General features: G+C 41.9%; 1 protein-coding gene across 30 annotated transcripts in view; it reads left to right on the forward strand.

The window, feature by feature from the left end:
• The window catches only part of Kcnma1 (potassium calcium-activated channel subfamily M alpha 1), a 729,767-nt gene that overhangs the window by 419,208 nt on the left and 295,327 nt on the right, over window positions 1-15,232 (forward strand). For all 30 annotated transcript variants that reach the window (XM_041633822.1, XM_041633823.1, XM_041633826.1 and 27 more), the window contains exons 4-5: window positions 7,344-7,437; window positions 8,236-8,347. In XM_041633822.1, the coding sequence (XP_041489756.1) occupies window positions 7,344-7,437; window positions 8,236-8,347 (206 nt within the window). The remainder of the gene's footprint in view (window positions 1-7,343; window positions 7,438-8,235; window positions 8,348-15,232) is intronic.

Consider the following 15,232-nt stretch of genomic DNA (forward strand, 5'->3'; position numbering starts at 1 on the left):
ATGCACTGCTGTCATTGTTGTTCAGAGCTGAAGATTACAGAGCACAGAAGGACTCGGCAGAGCAGCGAGGGTCCCCATGTCACCCCTCCGTGCTGCCTGTTCATCTCAGCACAGTTCAGATGATCTATGTGTTTATTGCCATTGAATCCCATCTTGTCATCTGAGCACTGGCATAATTAAAAGCTGTTGTCAGGAAGATGAATAAATTATCGACTAACTAAGGACTTCCCGATAAAACCATTTAACAAGTGGGGTTGACATCATGGTAGATCAATACTACAGAGTGACAGAGAGTGTCTTCTGTTTACATTGAAACAAGTGCAATATTCTTTAGGAAAAATGTAAAACAAGTGCAGTGTCTAAGAAAAATGCTTTAAGATTAAACAAAGAGCCAATCTGATGTAATTTTCATTAGCTTTGATCAATCATTAATCAGTCCACCTGTCAAAGATAGTGACCTGGGAGACATCTATCTTAAAGATGTTCTTAGATAAAGCCCTAATATAGATGGACAGAAGAGGCTTGATTTGGTGTTTTAAATAAGAATATAAAAGTATAGTACTTATTGAATGTATGGCCCCACACTGGTATTGTAAAAATAAGCTTTTTGGCCTTTTTGGCATTTTAGAGTTATTTACTTTTACTTTATGTGTCTGGGTGTTTGGACTGCATGTCTGTCTGTGTAGCACATGCATGCATGCAGTGCTAGTGAAGGGAAGAGGAGGACTTGGATCCTCTGGAACTGGAGTTACAGGCAGGTGTAAGACACCATGTGGGTTCGTGTTAAGAAAAGTAAAGAAATACAAAGACAGACGTAAGTTGAGTTGTTCAGGACCTATGATGCTGTCCACTTAAGATGGCAATGGTCCACAAACAGATTCAAGCCGTTTCAACGAGTAATTAGCATCTTCTCACTCAGAGGAGTTCCATTATTGTTATGAGTTCACAAGACATTGGGACCCAAAGTTGTATGGATAACACTGACTTACAGTTCTGGATACACTGCAAAGACTCCCTTTATTCTTGATAGTCTGAATATTCAGGTACATATCATCCTCACAGGTAAAGTGAAGCACATATTTTGAGCAATACATCCAGACATTAGCAAGAAAAACTTCACATTTGTGAGATCAATACTGCTCATTGGCTGAAGATGAGTTCTATAGAATCTATGTCTAAATGATGTCATCTTTCCTTTTGCTTCGATTGGATGAAATGGTGTGGAAAATTTGTTAATCCCCAGCCCATAGTTAGGAAGGAATATTTAAGGGTTCAAATATTATCAGCTTCTACTGTATTCATTTTGCTTATTTTGGGAGGGTGCAGGGTCACATGTAGCCCAAAGAGTCCTCTAACTCACTAAGTTCCCAAAGATGGCCTCCAACTACTGATCTTCATGTCTCTTTGGGGGTTTAAGGCAGAGAGAGAGAGAGAGAGAGAGAGAGAGGAAGAGAGAGAGAGAAGAGAGAGAGAGATTGACTATGAATTGCAAAAGTTTTCGGGAGGATAACTGGGAACTCATCTTATGTAAGTATATAAGTGAATGACATTATCTCTCCAGGTAGAACATTTCTGTTTCCAGAAACACTGGAGACCCAGGGACAGGGAGGACTTCTTGAGATGATTAACTTTCCATATGCCCACTTTGACAGAAAAGTGTTGGACATAGTTTAGATAATCCAGCTCCTCTGGATATTCCCAGACAAGCTCACAAATACATGAAGTCTTGCTAGGGTAGTTTAACTTCAGCATTCCATCAGTCTACCCCCTTACTTTTGTATGAGCCTCTTGGGATGCTCAGTTAATATTGAACATTGTGTCTTACCCCTCTCCCTTTCCAAGGAGATAGCATTGCACTGAAAAGGTAATGTGAGATTATAATACAGCTACTTGATCCACATCCTAACTCAACTACTCAGAATTATGAACTTGAACAGATATTGAAGTCTCTGAGTTTCTTTTTGGGAATCAAAGATTTTAACAAATACATATTTTATGTAATCCTCTTGTGAGGGTCAAATTCATTAGTATATGTAAATGCTATACAGTTGATATGAAGAGTTGAACATGAACTGAATGAGGCTCTTCCCAATCCCAGAGCTATAGAAATTCACCTGCGAGGGACTTTAGAGATAGCTCAGTGGTTAGGAGCATTGGTTGATTTTCCCGTGAACCTGGGTCCAATTTCTAGCACCGTAATGTTAGCTAATAACCATCTGTGATTCTAGTTCCAGGAGACCTGATGCCATCTTCTGGCCTCTACAGGAAATGCATGCACATGATACACAGATATATGTGTAAGCAAAACACTCATAGACAAAATAAAAATGAGTAAATTGGTTTTTAAGGGTATACTTTAAAATCCCTCATAGATGAAGGAAAGTCTGTAAGGATACATATTATTTGTATATAAGTTATACACAAGCATATGAGTTATCTGGTGAATCAAGTTTTTGAAGGCTACTGCGGTTAGAACACAAATGGACAAAAGCACTTGAAAAAGTCACACCACAACACAGATTTAGAGCTGACAATATTTGTATCTCATTCCTGATGGAACAAAGTAATCAGTTTGTAGTAACAACCAAAACAAAACAAAAAACTGTAGAACTTTAGAATGAAGTAGGTTTTGGAGATTCTTTGCACCTGGGCTCAGAGTTGGTATTTGAAACAGAAAGGTCCCTAATGCTCCGTGAATGACATCTTTTAATTAGATTAATCTAGCAGCACTGCAGATGTGAGCTGGATGAGTAGAGTCTGCTATCATTAAGCTTATTGAATTGATTTATATCTGCAGTGCCTTGAATCTGATCTCTTGTGTGTAATCTTGGTGGGGTTTGAGAAGGCTCCATTCAATTTTAAAAGGAACTAGCCTTCAAGAGTGGGGAGAATCAGAATGTTAGAAATTATTATACAAAGTGCTACTTTGCTTCCCTACCAGCCCCTTCCCTATTCTATCATTCCGAATGCTTGTTGTGTTCCTAATGCTTAGCATTTCCTTATTTCCTGTAAGGAAAGCACCATCCCCTTCACCCCTCCTCATCTAGACTTTGTCAGTTTTCCCTTTTAATCTAGAACTGAGAATGTACTCAGCGGGTACGCTGATTTTTAATTGGAATGTCCACTGTTGAATCATGTAAGGTGGTATTGTAATCACACCCCTGTTCTTTTCCATATCTGAAACTGAAAGTATTTGTTCAAGCCTTGATCTTAGCGATTAGTTAAGTGGTATGTATCTGGTTGTTTGTGGACAGGCTCAAACTCTTTAATCTTCTCTGTTCAGGTCTGGATGGGCGTCTTCTTGAGTAATGGTACCTGTAAGTAGTGTGCAGTTGCTAGAAATGTCTTCAGAAGTCATGGTTAGCAAAGTGGGGTCCCTGAACAACAACATCAGCAGAGTTTGGGAGCCTGAGAGAAAAGCCCAACGTTAGACCCCTAATCCAGAGTAAGGAATCAGGAACTGGAGCCAAGGCCTATGAAGGCCAGAGTCTGACAACCAGAGTCTGGAAAAAATAGCCTCGTGGAGTTGGGCAGCCATAGGCAAGAGATAGAAAAACAGCATTTGGGGATATGAGGAGAAGTGTGGAGGGTTAGGAGAAATGTCAGGACTTCCTGCTTCAAGATGACACAAGATTCCAAAGAGTGGCCTTGTGCTCTGACAAGTTCCAAAGCCAAGTCCAGAAAGTTCTACCTATTGAATCATCATACTGAACCTATTTACAGGAAAATGTATTGTTTAGGATATGTAGAAAGGGATCCATTTTCCATACAAAGTGTCTTATTTCCTTTGGAGACAACTGCATGCTAAGCAAATGCTTTCAAGAAGTTCATTTTCAGCTATGCCCCATATTGCACATGTCTCAACAGAAGGAACTTCTTAGTGGGGATCTTTGGAAAGATCCTCAAGCTTAGATTCCTGGTCAAGACATTAAATGTCCCCAAGGCTTCAGTATCACACCCAATCTGTAGAGACTGTGGGAGCCTAGGAATGAAAATTCCATCAGTTATAAGGATAACACGCTCTACTTACCTAGTTATTCATTAATTAGGAATGGATTAGGGTTGGCCAGATTGCTGCTGTCAGAGTTAGAACTGGTGTCTTTCTATTCTTAATCCCTCTACCCATGATTGGCATTGCATTTTCACCCAAAGCCTTTTCTGATGTGGGCATGCCTCATCAGAATGGCAATCTAAATTTAAGAATGTGACTCAGAATCCTTTTCTTTTGTAGTTTTAAATAGCAGCCCCGTTTCCCTGCTGCCATCTGCGGATGTAGACAAGGAAACCCTGGCGCTTTACACAAGACGCTTCCATTTCAGTTCCCTCCCGCAATGAATAATAATCGCTAAGAGAAAGTCTCTTGGGGAGAAAAATAAATCCTGATAGGCCAACCTTTTGGCTCTTGAGTTACGGATTATCTTTCGAAAAGATCAGTAAACTCCATGGGTTGTTTCCATTTGGGGAATGAAATAATGGGGCTTTGGATCTCCACTCTGTGGTCTTTGATTGTGCGAGAGCATGAACTATAGGCACTCAGAGGATTTATCTCAGAATGGATCCTGATAAATAGTTCCCTTGCTACTTGAAACACCGTGCAGGGGGTTGTTCTGGGCATTCCCATTGCAGGGGAAGTTGCTAAAAGAGATATAAAATGTGTCACCAGAATGCTTCCATTCCACCTGAGTTCCCAGAGACTCAGTTCAGTTTCTGCCTCAGAATTTCCCACCTCTTGCCCTTTACCCCAACCTTGTCCATAGCTCAGGATGTATTTCTGTTACCTTGTACCTCAGCCAGAAAAACAACCACTCAAAGCAGCTTCTATTTTATTGTTTTAGCTCAAAGTGTAGAACTCAGTGAATAGTAAGGAGGTGATGGTTAAGTCAGTTTTAAATTTTGAGCAGCCAGTGACAAGGTCTATTATGTTTTCTGAATACTTTTTATACATGGGGATGGAATGTTGAGATTTGGTTTTCAACATGGCATCTTTTTAGAATAAAGTCTTTTCATTGTTGCACTTAAACACTGTGTGATATGGAAAGCACAGAACAAAAGAACTGACCAGGAAATCAAAGAACAATGGGGAAGAGTTCCTGTGGCCTGATGGTTAATACTTTCTTGAATATCCCTTCCCATTTCTATTGAACAAAAGTAACTGCAGTGACACTTAAATGTTATCTCTCTAATAGAGTCCAGAAAAATGTTTTCCAAGAAGTTCCTAAATTAATCCACAAACTCATGGAATTAATAGGCTCTAGAGAATTAACAAGATTCCCTAAATGCCACCAATATCTCCTTCCATGACTATTGGGAAAGAAATATTGAGCTTATTTCTTGGCTTTAATGAGGTAATTATGGATTTTCCTTGGTGAACTTGAACCCAAGGCCTTCCTTTGGTTCCCTTGACACTGTGTACAACAAAATATTTGACTATGTACTTTCAATGTAGAATTCAGGTTCCTGCTAGCACAATGGAGCACATGAGCGCGATGCTTATCTACAAATATCCTGCATCTTCACTCACTTGTTCTCTTGCGCACGCGAGCGCGCGCGCGCACACACACCTCTTACCTCACCATAGAGATACATACTGTCAACTTAAGGTCCCCGGGATCTGTAGTAGATCTTTCCTGTCACCCTAAATGCATAATTTAGGAACACACTGTACTCTTGATGTTGATAATACCACACCATGGCTTAAGAATTGTAAACATGTCCCTTGTTACCTGCAGGCCCTAGTTTTCATTTAAGTTCATACTTGGGAGGGAACAAAAAGAACAATGGTAGGCTGCTTCGTGTAAGCTTTTGTTCCTGCCTCTTTTCAGCACTGGACTAACCAGATTCCGTTCTGTCTCCCCTCTCACTTTTCTTGCCTTAGTGGGAACTTGGCAGTTGTCATTTCCTTTGTAAAACAACCATTTTCTATAGCTTTTGTTCAGTCTGCTTACTTTGTAAATGCAAGAATAGGTTACTCTGCCTTTGTGTGTGGAGGGTTACCACACATCAGTGGTTTGGAACACGACCAGGGGCATGTTTGGTTTGTAATCCCAATGAACAATGGGGAAAGCCAGTGCATGTCACATGACTGGAGGTTCCCATAGATTGACTTACCTCTAAGTGGGCCCTGCATTCCTAGGCTGCACCAATTCCTGCCTGTTGAACAGCCAAGCATTGCCCTGATTGAAGTACAACTATACTAACTGGTATCTTATGCAATGATTTCTAAAGTAGCAACGCTGCTCAGAAATCTTTCCTGATGCACCTCTGTAGTTCCTTGACTCATGGTCAGGGAGGTCCAGCTTGCTTCCCATCTGAAGAAGAATTCGGGGGTCCCTCCATTCTCCCTTTTTCTCATCTCACTGTCTTATAATTCCCGGCCTGGATGCTTCCATTTGCTTACAGACGGCAGTCTACTGAAATTTCTGCTATAGTTTTGAGATGTCTGTGAGACTTTGGTGCTTCCCACCTGCTCCAACCTTCGGCACTGTTCACACGGAGATGTTCTGATCAGTTTGCTGTGGGAACTCTCATGGGAGCCTTGTACCAGTTTGTATAGTAGTACCCTTTGGAACTGCCGACTCTTGAACAAAATAGAAGTGTGCGGGGTGGGGGGGTGCGCATTGGCTGCTTGGCACACACACAACAAAGCCCATTAACCTGCATGCCAACGACAACAACAAACAAAATTAACCCTTAGAGTACTGCTTCCATACATTAGTTTAATGGTCTTGAATTTTATTGTTGAACATTGCTTCCTTCCCCAGTGCAGAGTACCACACAAGAAGTCCATGCTTAGACTAGCTAGAATGGTAACCAGGAGCCTCTCCTCCAGAGCTTTCCTGAGATGCTCCTGAGTCCTTAACAAATTTGCTAATAGCTTTTCTAAGATTCAGACGTAGCTACTGGAAAATGGGCTCCACTTCTAATGGGCTGGAGGGCATAGGATCTGTTGTTTTAACCTTGTGATAAGTCCTTTTAATTGAAGAAATCAGTTCTTTAAGGGTTAATGTGAAATCAAGGAATTTGGTAGTCCTTCCTGCTTGTCCTTCCTCCAAGGAGAATGCATGACCTTCCTTTGAGTCTCAGATCAACTGTTGAATGATGATAAAAAAAAATATCTACAATTGCCACCGCCACCCCCAGCAAATAAAAGAAGAAAACACTGAATGGTTGAATGGAAACCCCTTTGGCAGTGCTTGCTTGATGGTCACAAGGGGTAGAAAGACCAAATGTATTCAATGAGCGTCCTCTACCCCACCCACCGTTTCTCAGCATTGTGGAAGCTGTGACGAGGGTTTTTTTGTCTTTTATTTACCTCTTGCTTTTTCTTCTTCCCATCCTAATAGCCCAATAGAATCCTGCCAGAATTTCTACAAAGATTTCACATTACAGATCGACATGGCTTTCAACGTGTTCTTCCTTCTCTACTTTGGCTTGCGGGTAAGTTTGGCGGCATTTCCCAGGAGTAGCACGGTGGGGTAGGAGAATCTGAAACTCCAGGATAACATGCCACCCAGGACTGCTCTCCCAGGCAAGGAGACGCCTGAGGTCCCCATGGTGGTCTGCACACCTGCTTTCTATTCTTAGGTCTATGGGAAAGCTCATTGCTTTTCTGTAATATGTGCTTGATATAGTTCAAAAAAAGGGCCTGAAACAATGGCATCTTCACTGTCTCAGTGTTCCTAAATTTCTAACATATTCAAACATGAATGTGTTTTTCTATTAAAAGGTAAATTGAACAAAAGTATCTTAAGCTCATCAATTTATCCTTAGCAGTGTTGAGATCGCCACTGTCAGAGCCAACCAGGGGTGAAGGTTGGTGGGATTCGGGGGCCCATACTAGATAGATGGTACTCATGAGGAGTTTTGTATGAAATGGGAATTGCAGACATGTGCATGAATGCGTATATATGTGCTTCATTCACAGTTAAATTTACCTTAGAAAGACCCAGGGAAGTGAGTTTCCTCATCCTCTGTGAGGCTGCCAGGATCCACAGGAAAGTATATTGTCTGATCATTCTCCAAGGCCTATGTGGCATGTAGTCACTTTCTTAAAAAGGTTATGCATTCGCCCAAACAAGCTAGTGATTGGTATACAGGATAATATGAGAAGAACGGAGTGTCATCCTCCAGACCCCACAGAAACCCAACGTTGGTCCTTTGACAAAAGGACATATAGTAAATGCTGGCACCATGTCTCTCATTTTGTCTTTCTGTCTTATTTCTCTTTCCCCCCAGTTTATTGCAGCCAACGATAAGCTGTGGTTCTGGCTTGAAGTGAATTCTGTAGTAGATTTCTTCACAGTGCCTCCCGTGTTTGTGTCTGTGTACTTAAACAGAAGTTGGCTTGGTAAGTCACACTATTTTGCCTTCTGGCTGACTCTTAAGGTAGGATGGGTTAAGGATTTTAGAACTGGATGGTGACAGCCCAGAAGGATTGGCTGAGCTAATGCTTCAGATGGTTTTATCACTGTTGAAGTCCCATGGTCATCACCGTAAGAGCAGGGACTTCTGTGGTTCGTAGTTCTGTCTGTTGTCACTCTACAAGTGAGAGTCAGAATTGGTTAAAGAAACCCATGGGAACAAGGCCTGTCGTCAGAGTACCAGGTTCTGATGCCCCAGAAGACCTGCCTGCCTGCCAGAGTTGGTTCTGTCTCCTGGTGGGGTCTATCTATAGTTACAAACTCCGGGGTGAGGCAGAACAAGATGAAGCATCTCAAGTCACTTTGGTATCACAGGCTACACAACTCCCTCTCTGGGTGTGGGGATATTCCTAGGTGCTAAGTTCAGCAGGTTACTCCAGAATCAAGACTAGGACAGGAAAATGGTCACAAAAACTAACTAGCTCCAAGAATGCTTAGATTGACAGGTCCTTGTTTTTCTTTGATGCTGTGTATTTTTTAATTAACAATATTTCTGCTCCTATGATGTTGACTGAGGAACTGGCCAAAACAGAATTTGAGAAACTTATTTTAGAATTTTCTCTGTCTTTGCTTTCAGACGTTTTTATTGTTTCTTTGGTTGGTTGGTTTTGTCTTTTGTGTTTTGTTGTTTTGATTTTTAATGGTCATGGGGGTAAGACTTCATATATTTCACAAATAACATATGTATATTGGAACCACTGAAAACTTTGAAATACCGACAAAGAAAACAGCAGGGATCTTTTCTCCTTTCATCCTTCCTGGACCCACCCCCCACCCCGGATACCTGGTGTTAATAATCTACACACCTTTCTGTAAGCGCATCCTTCACCACACATAAACAAATGGATGTACACACACTTACAGTCACACGTTAGAGGGATGATGATATTCCCATAAGAAATTCTTTCAAATAGCTATATTCCACTGCAATTTAGCTCTTATAGTAACACGTGATCGACATCCCTTCAGCTCTGGGATAAGGGAAATGTCATAGCCATTTGGGTAAAATTCCATTTTCTGCTTGTTTTATAGTGGAGCTATAGGACCTAATGGATCACTTGGATGCTTTCTTTGCTACTCTGAACAGTGCTTTCATAAACAGTGTCAAGCATATATTTGTGAAATTCTATTTCTATTGATATTTCCATATTACCAGAAGAGGAAATGCCAAATAAAAGAACATGAATAATTTATTTTGTAGACATTGTTAGATAATGTTCTAAAAATATTGTATGGAGATGTGCTTGCATCGTGCAAGGCACTGGGTCGCCACAGTGGTCGCCCACACACTCTTCGATGTACGTGTGTAAAGGCGCCTGCGTGTGTGGATATCCTTAATTAGAGCCCCAGCACCCTGGCTTCTCATTCCAATCATATTCACTTATTGCCTAGTGGAAAAGTTCTCTTCCTGGCTCTGAGATGTGCTTGCTGAGAATGGTTTTCTTGTCAGTATGCCAAGATCACAAAAGGCACATGCAGATCTGAGGTGTGTCCTGAGTGTGGCCCTGAGCTGGGGCTGACTGGCTTTGTAATCTGGGGTCTCTGTTTTTTCACTTAGCCCAGGAAGGACATAGAGAGTCCTGCCTTACAGTTCTGGGAAGGGCAGGAAACTAGGGACTTTGGAAACCTGTAAATGATGCCATCTGGTGGGGAGTTCCAATGTTGGAACTGAAAACACAACACTGGCCTGCTGGACCATGAAATAATAATAATAATAATAATAATAATAATAATAATAATAATAATAATAATAATAAAAGAACCTGTCCACCCTTACAGAAGAAAACATCTTTAATGAAATACTTTTGCTTCTTAGTAACTGCCCTTGGGTGAAATCCCAAACCTTCCTGCCTGTTGTAGAGGAGTCCCAGACTCAAGTCAGCGTCAGGAGGTTCCTCTGTCTGACTTAATACATAGAATACTTCTCTGGGAAACAACCATTGAACTTATGAGTCACCATGGTAACAAGTGAGCATTCTCAGGTAACAGGACTTTAAAGCAGGAAAAGGACCATTAGGTGTAAACATTTTGGGCAGCTTTTTCCTCATCCTGCAAAGGGGAGGAATACTGCCTTCACTGGCTGGGATTTGAAATAAAGTACAAGATATAAGTCTACCCCAATGCTACACACCCTTTGGAATGTGGGGACAGGTGATATTGCTGGCACTATGGTGATTAAAAAACAGAGGTAACACCACAGCCTGTATCTTTTTTAGTGCCCAACCCATACCATGTTGCAATTCTTATCCTCGGTATAGGCTTATGTATTGTATAATAAAGCAGATATGGTTGCATATGTCTTGTTGCACACTCAACAGTACAATCAACATAATGGCAGTGGGTATTCAGAGGCTTCCGTGTGGGTCCTACTGCCCCTCAGCTCCATCCGCACTCCATCTTCAGAGCAAACCTATGAGGTCAGCATTGTTAACTACTCCATGTTTGCAGATCAGGCACCTGAAGCTCAGAGATGCTGACTTGTCCTGGTTCACATAGCCTGGAAGTATGGGGTGGGCAATTTACTCCAGTCTGACCACTTGATGTCTACACTCTTTTTCTGATCTTGGGGGCTTCTTTAACATTGGAACACTGGGCGTTTTGAGGAGTGAGTTGGGAAAGGCTGTGCCTCCTCTGCTGCTTGGCTGGCATCCCTCCATCACTACCCTACTCATCCAGGGACACCTCACTTGAGGCAGCAAGGGAGGGGGAGAGCTGATCTAAGTGGATGCATTGCCATCTCTCCTCTTTCGCACTCCTCCTTGTCCACCTCCAGTTTCTAGAAATGCCATGAGAACCAGAGAGGCACACAGAACTGGCGTGGTATCTCCCAAGTTTCAAGGCGCCTCAGCAGCTGGTGGAACTTGCAGAGGACCAGGGGACTTCCAAATAGATCAGAATCCAGCCCTCTGTTCTGTTCCAGCTCAATTGGCTTTTCCTCAGCTACTTTATGCAAGATCGCCTTATCTGTCCCCACCCTGCTTTCTCAGTATTGTCTTCTATAAAAGGAAAAGGATGATAACAATGGCAGTCCCTTTGCTGGAATTACAGCAGGGCTTTGATGGGGCAATGTGCAGTGTATGTTACATACCAAGAACGTTGTGCAAGCTTTGTTAGCAGGGCAGTAGCCCCCCAGGACTCACTTTCTGCACTAAAGGAACAGATAGAGCAGAATGGAACCCCACAAAAGGCAGCAGGGTGGGAAGGCATCTATGCCTGCAGATGGTGAGGTTCAGCTTATTTTAATTCCTGTTCCCACAATATGGGCCCTTTCATTGTTTTCCTTACAAAAATCCTTCCCCTGACCACTAAAAATACGTGTGCCCTGAAATGAGAGGTGGATCTTATTTTGAGACATGAACAACATGTTCTGGAGAACTCATCTGTCTGTTCCTTTAGGAACTACCCCAGGGGAGGTTAGCTGTGCTCTCTTTGTGTGCGTAGATGTTTGTATGGAGGGTCGTCTCCTGTAGTTAGAGGATGCCATAGGAGAAACTCACTGATGTACTAATGCACCTTCTATTATCTTGATGTTGGAGCTGAATGAAACCCAAGGTCTTTCTTGTGCTAGACACATGCTTTCTCATTGAGGCAGTTATACATCTGCCTAACCCATTTTTTTAAAAAAAGTTTTCTTTATTATTTATTATGTGTACAGTGTTCTGCCTGCATGTACACCTGCAGGCCAGATGAGGGCATCAGATCTCATTACAGATGATTGTGAGCCACCATGTGGTTGCTGTGAATTGGACTCGGGACCTTTGGAAGAGCAGTCAGTGCTCTTAGCCTCTGAGCCATCTCTCCAGCCGCACCTAACCCATTTTTATCGAGCATCTGTTGTGTGCTTAGCGCTAGGTTAGGAGTATCTCAGGCACAGCATCCCATTTTGTTGTGTTATGATTTCAAACACGTTTCACCCCAGTTCTCTGACTGGCATAATGGGGAACATGATTAGAGCCACTGTTGACTGGAACCATCAATGAAAAACTAACCCTGTCTTATTCACTGTGGGCCCAATCTTAGACTTTAACCCCATCAACAAATTTCACCAGAAAACAGAATGCTGTAGTAAGAAACAGAAAGCTGAGTTAGTGGCCAGTCACAGGGTAAAGAAAGCAATTGGGAAGATCTTTATTTTTTCTTTTTCTTTTCTTTTTTATTTTTTTTTTTCGAGACAGGGTTTCTCTGTAGCTTTGGAGCCTGTCCTGGAACTAGCTCTTGTAGACCAGGCTGGCCTTGAACTCCCAGAGATGCGCCTGCCTCTGCCTCCCAAGTGCTACAATTAAAGGCGTATGCCACCACCGCCTGATGCAATTGGAGATATCTACCTATAAATATATGCCTAAGTGTTCTTTCTTTGTATGACAAGATGATTAAAAACAAAATTGTGCATAGTGTGTGTGTGTTTGTATGTATATATGTGTATGTATGTGTGTAAGTATTTAGAGACAGCACCAATAGAAAAAAAAACATAGTTCCTGTCTGAGGATAAGTTTCAATCTTATTTTGGAAACAAGATAAACAGACATGAAATGAGAGAAGGTAACACTACCTACTATGTAATTAAGCCCAGAATTGCCAGGTCCAGCAGAAAGCCTGTGGGAGTTCAGAGCAGAGTGTTTGCAAGCCTGTGTGTGGGCCAGGGGTGCAGAAGGCTCTGTGGAACACTGGGCCTCAGCCGAGGCTGGGGATGCAGGGCACAGGTGGGCAGCGAAGAGGACGGTGACTTTCCGAGGAAAGTGAACTCCACTGCAGGGTAGCATTTGTTTGTGGAAGGTAGTATCATTGATAGGAAGGCATCTTTCTTGAGCCCAGGTCAGCTTTACCTCCCTAGGAGCTAGCTGTAGTTGTTTCCCCCTGATACAGACACCCATCACCGCAATGCTGAATCTTAAGACAACCTCCGTTCATTATCTCATAGTTCTTTAGTTCAGCTTGGCTCTGGCTAAGGTAAGATAAAGATATCTTCAAGGGATGGGAAGATGGATCCATTAGTAAAAAAAAAAATGCTTTCTTTACAAGCATGGGAACCTAAATTTAATCCTTAGCACCCACATTTAAGGCTTTGAATGGCAGGTGTTCTTGTAATCCCAGCACTGGGGAGGCAGAGATAAATGGATTCCTAGGGCTCAGTGGGCAGCCAGCCTCAAGCCATTGAAAGACCATGTTTAAAAAAAAGTATGGCAACTGAAGATGATAATTGAGGTTGTCCTCTGTCCTCCAAACATGACTGCACACACGTGTGCACACATACCAACTTAAATGTGTAACACACACACACGCGCGTGCACACACGCACACACACGCACACACACACACACACACACACACACACACACACTGATGTCTTCAGGGCCTGGCTCTTTCTCTGACGCTCTATTATAACAATGAGGAGAAGAGCCATGTTTTTTCTTTCTCTATTTTTTTTTAATTGACTTCATTGGGCTCTAAATTTTCTCTGCTCCCCTCACTGCCTCTTTCCTCCCCTTCAACCTTCTCCTATGGTCCCCATGCTTCCAATTTACTTAGGAGATCTTGTCTTTTTCTACTTCCCATGTAGATTAGATCCATGTATGTCTCTTTTAGGGTCCTCATTGTTGTCTAGGTTCTGGGATTGTGATTTGTAGGCTGATTTTCTTTGCTTTATGTTTAAAAAACACTTATGAGTGAGTACATGTGATAATTGTCTTTCTGTGTCTAGGTTACTTTACTCAATATGATGTTTTCTAGATCCAGCCATTTGCCTGCAAATTTCAAGATGTCATTATTTTTCTCTGTAGTACTACTCTATTGCGTAAATGTACCACATTTTCCTTATCCATTCTTCGATTGAGGGGCATTTAGGTTGTTTCCAAATTTTGGTCATGACAAACAATGCTGCTGTGAACACAGTTGAGCACATGTCCTTGTGGAACAATTGAGCATCCTTTGGGTATATACCCAAAAGTGGTATTGCTGGGTCTTTTTTTTTTTTTTTTTGGTTTTTTTGAGACAAGGTTTCTCTGTAGTTTTGGAGCCTGTCCTGGAACTAACTCTTGTAGACCAGGCTGGTCTCGAACTCACAGAGATCCGCCTGCCTCTGCCTCCTGAGTTCTGGGATTAAAGGTGTGCGCCACCACCACCCGGCTTGGGTCTTGAGGAAGGTTGTTTTCTAATTTTCTGAGAAATCACCATACTGACATCCAAAGGGGCTGTACCAGCTTGCACTCCCAGCAGCAATGCAGACATGTTCCCTTTTCCCCACAACCTCTCCAGCATAAGTTGTCATCAGTGTTTTTTTATCTTTGCCATTCTTACAGGTGTAAGATGGAATCTCAGAATTGTTGTGATTTGCATTTCTCTGATGACTAAAGATGTTGAACATTTCCTTAAGTGTCTTTCAGCCATTTTAGATTCCTCTGTTGAGAGTTCTCTGTTTAGGTCTGTACTCCATTTTTTTAATTGGCTTATTTGTTCTTTCGATAACTAATTTCTTGAGCTCTTTTGTATATTTTGGAGATCAGATCTCTGTCTGATAGGGGGTTAGTGAAGATCTTTTCCCATTCTGTAGGCTGTCGTTTTGTCTTGTTGACCATGTCCTTTGCTTTACAGAATCTTTTCAGTTTCAGGAGGTCCCATTTATTAATTGCTTCTCTCAGTGTTTGTGCTACTGGAGTTATATTTAGGAAGTGGTCTTCTGTGCCAATGCATTCAAGTGTACTTCCCACTTTCTCTTCTGTGAGGTTTAGTATGGCTGGCTTTATGTTGAGGTCTTTGATCCATTTTGATTTGAATTTTGTGCATAGTGATAGATATGGATCTATTTTAATTCTTCT

Source organism: Microtus oregoni, unplaced genomic scaffold, assembly GCF_018167655.1.
Source record: "Microtus oregoni isolate MIOR12 unplaced genomic scaffold, Mior012 000045F_ref0000178, whole genome shotgun sequence".
NCBI classification, from domain to species: Eukaryota; Metazoa; Chordata; class Mammalia; order Rodentia; family Cricetidae; genus Microtus; species Microtus oregoni.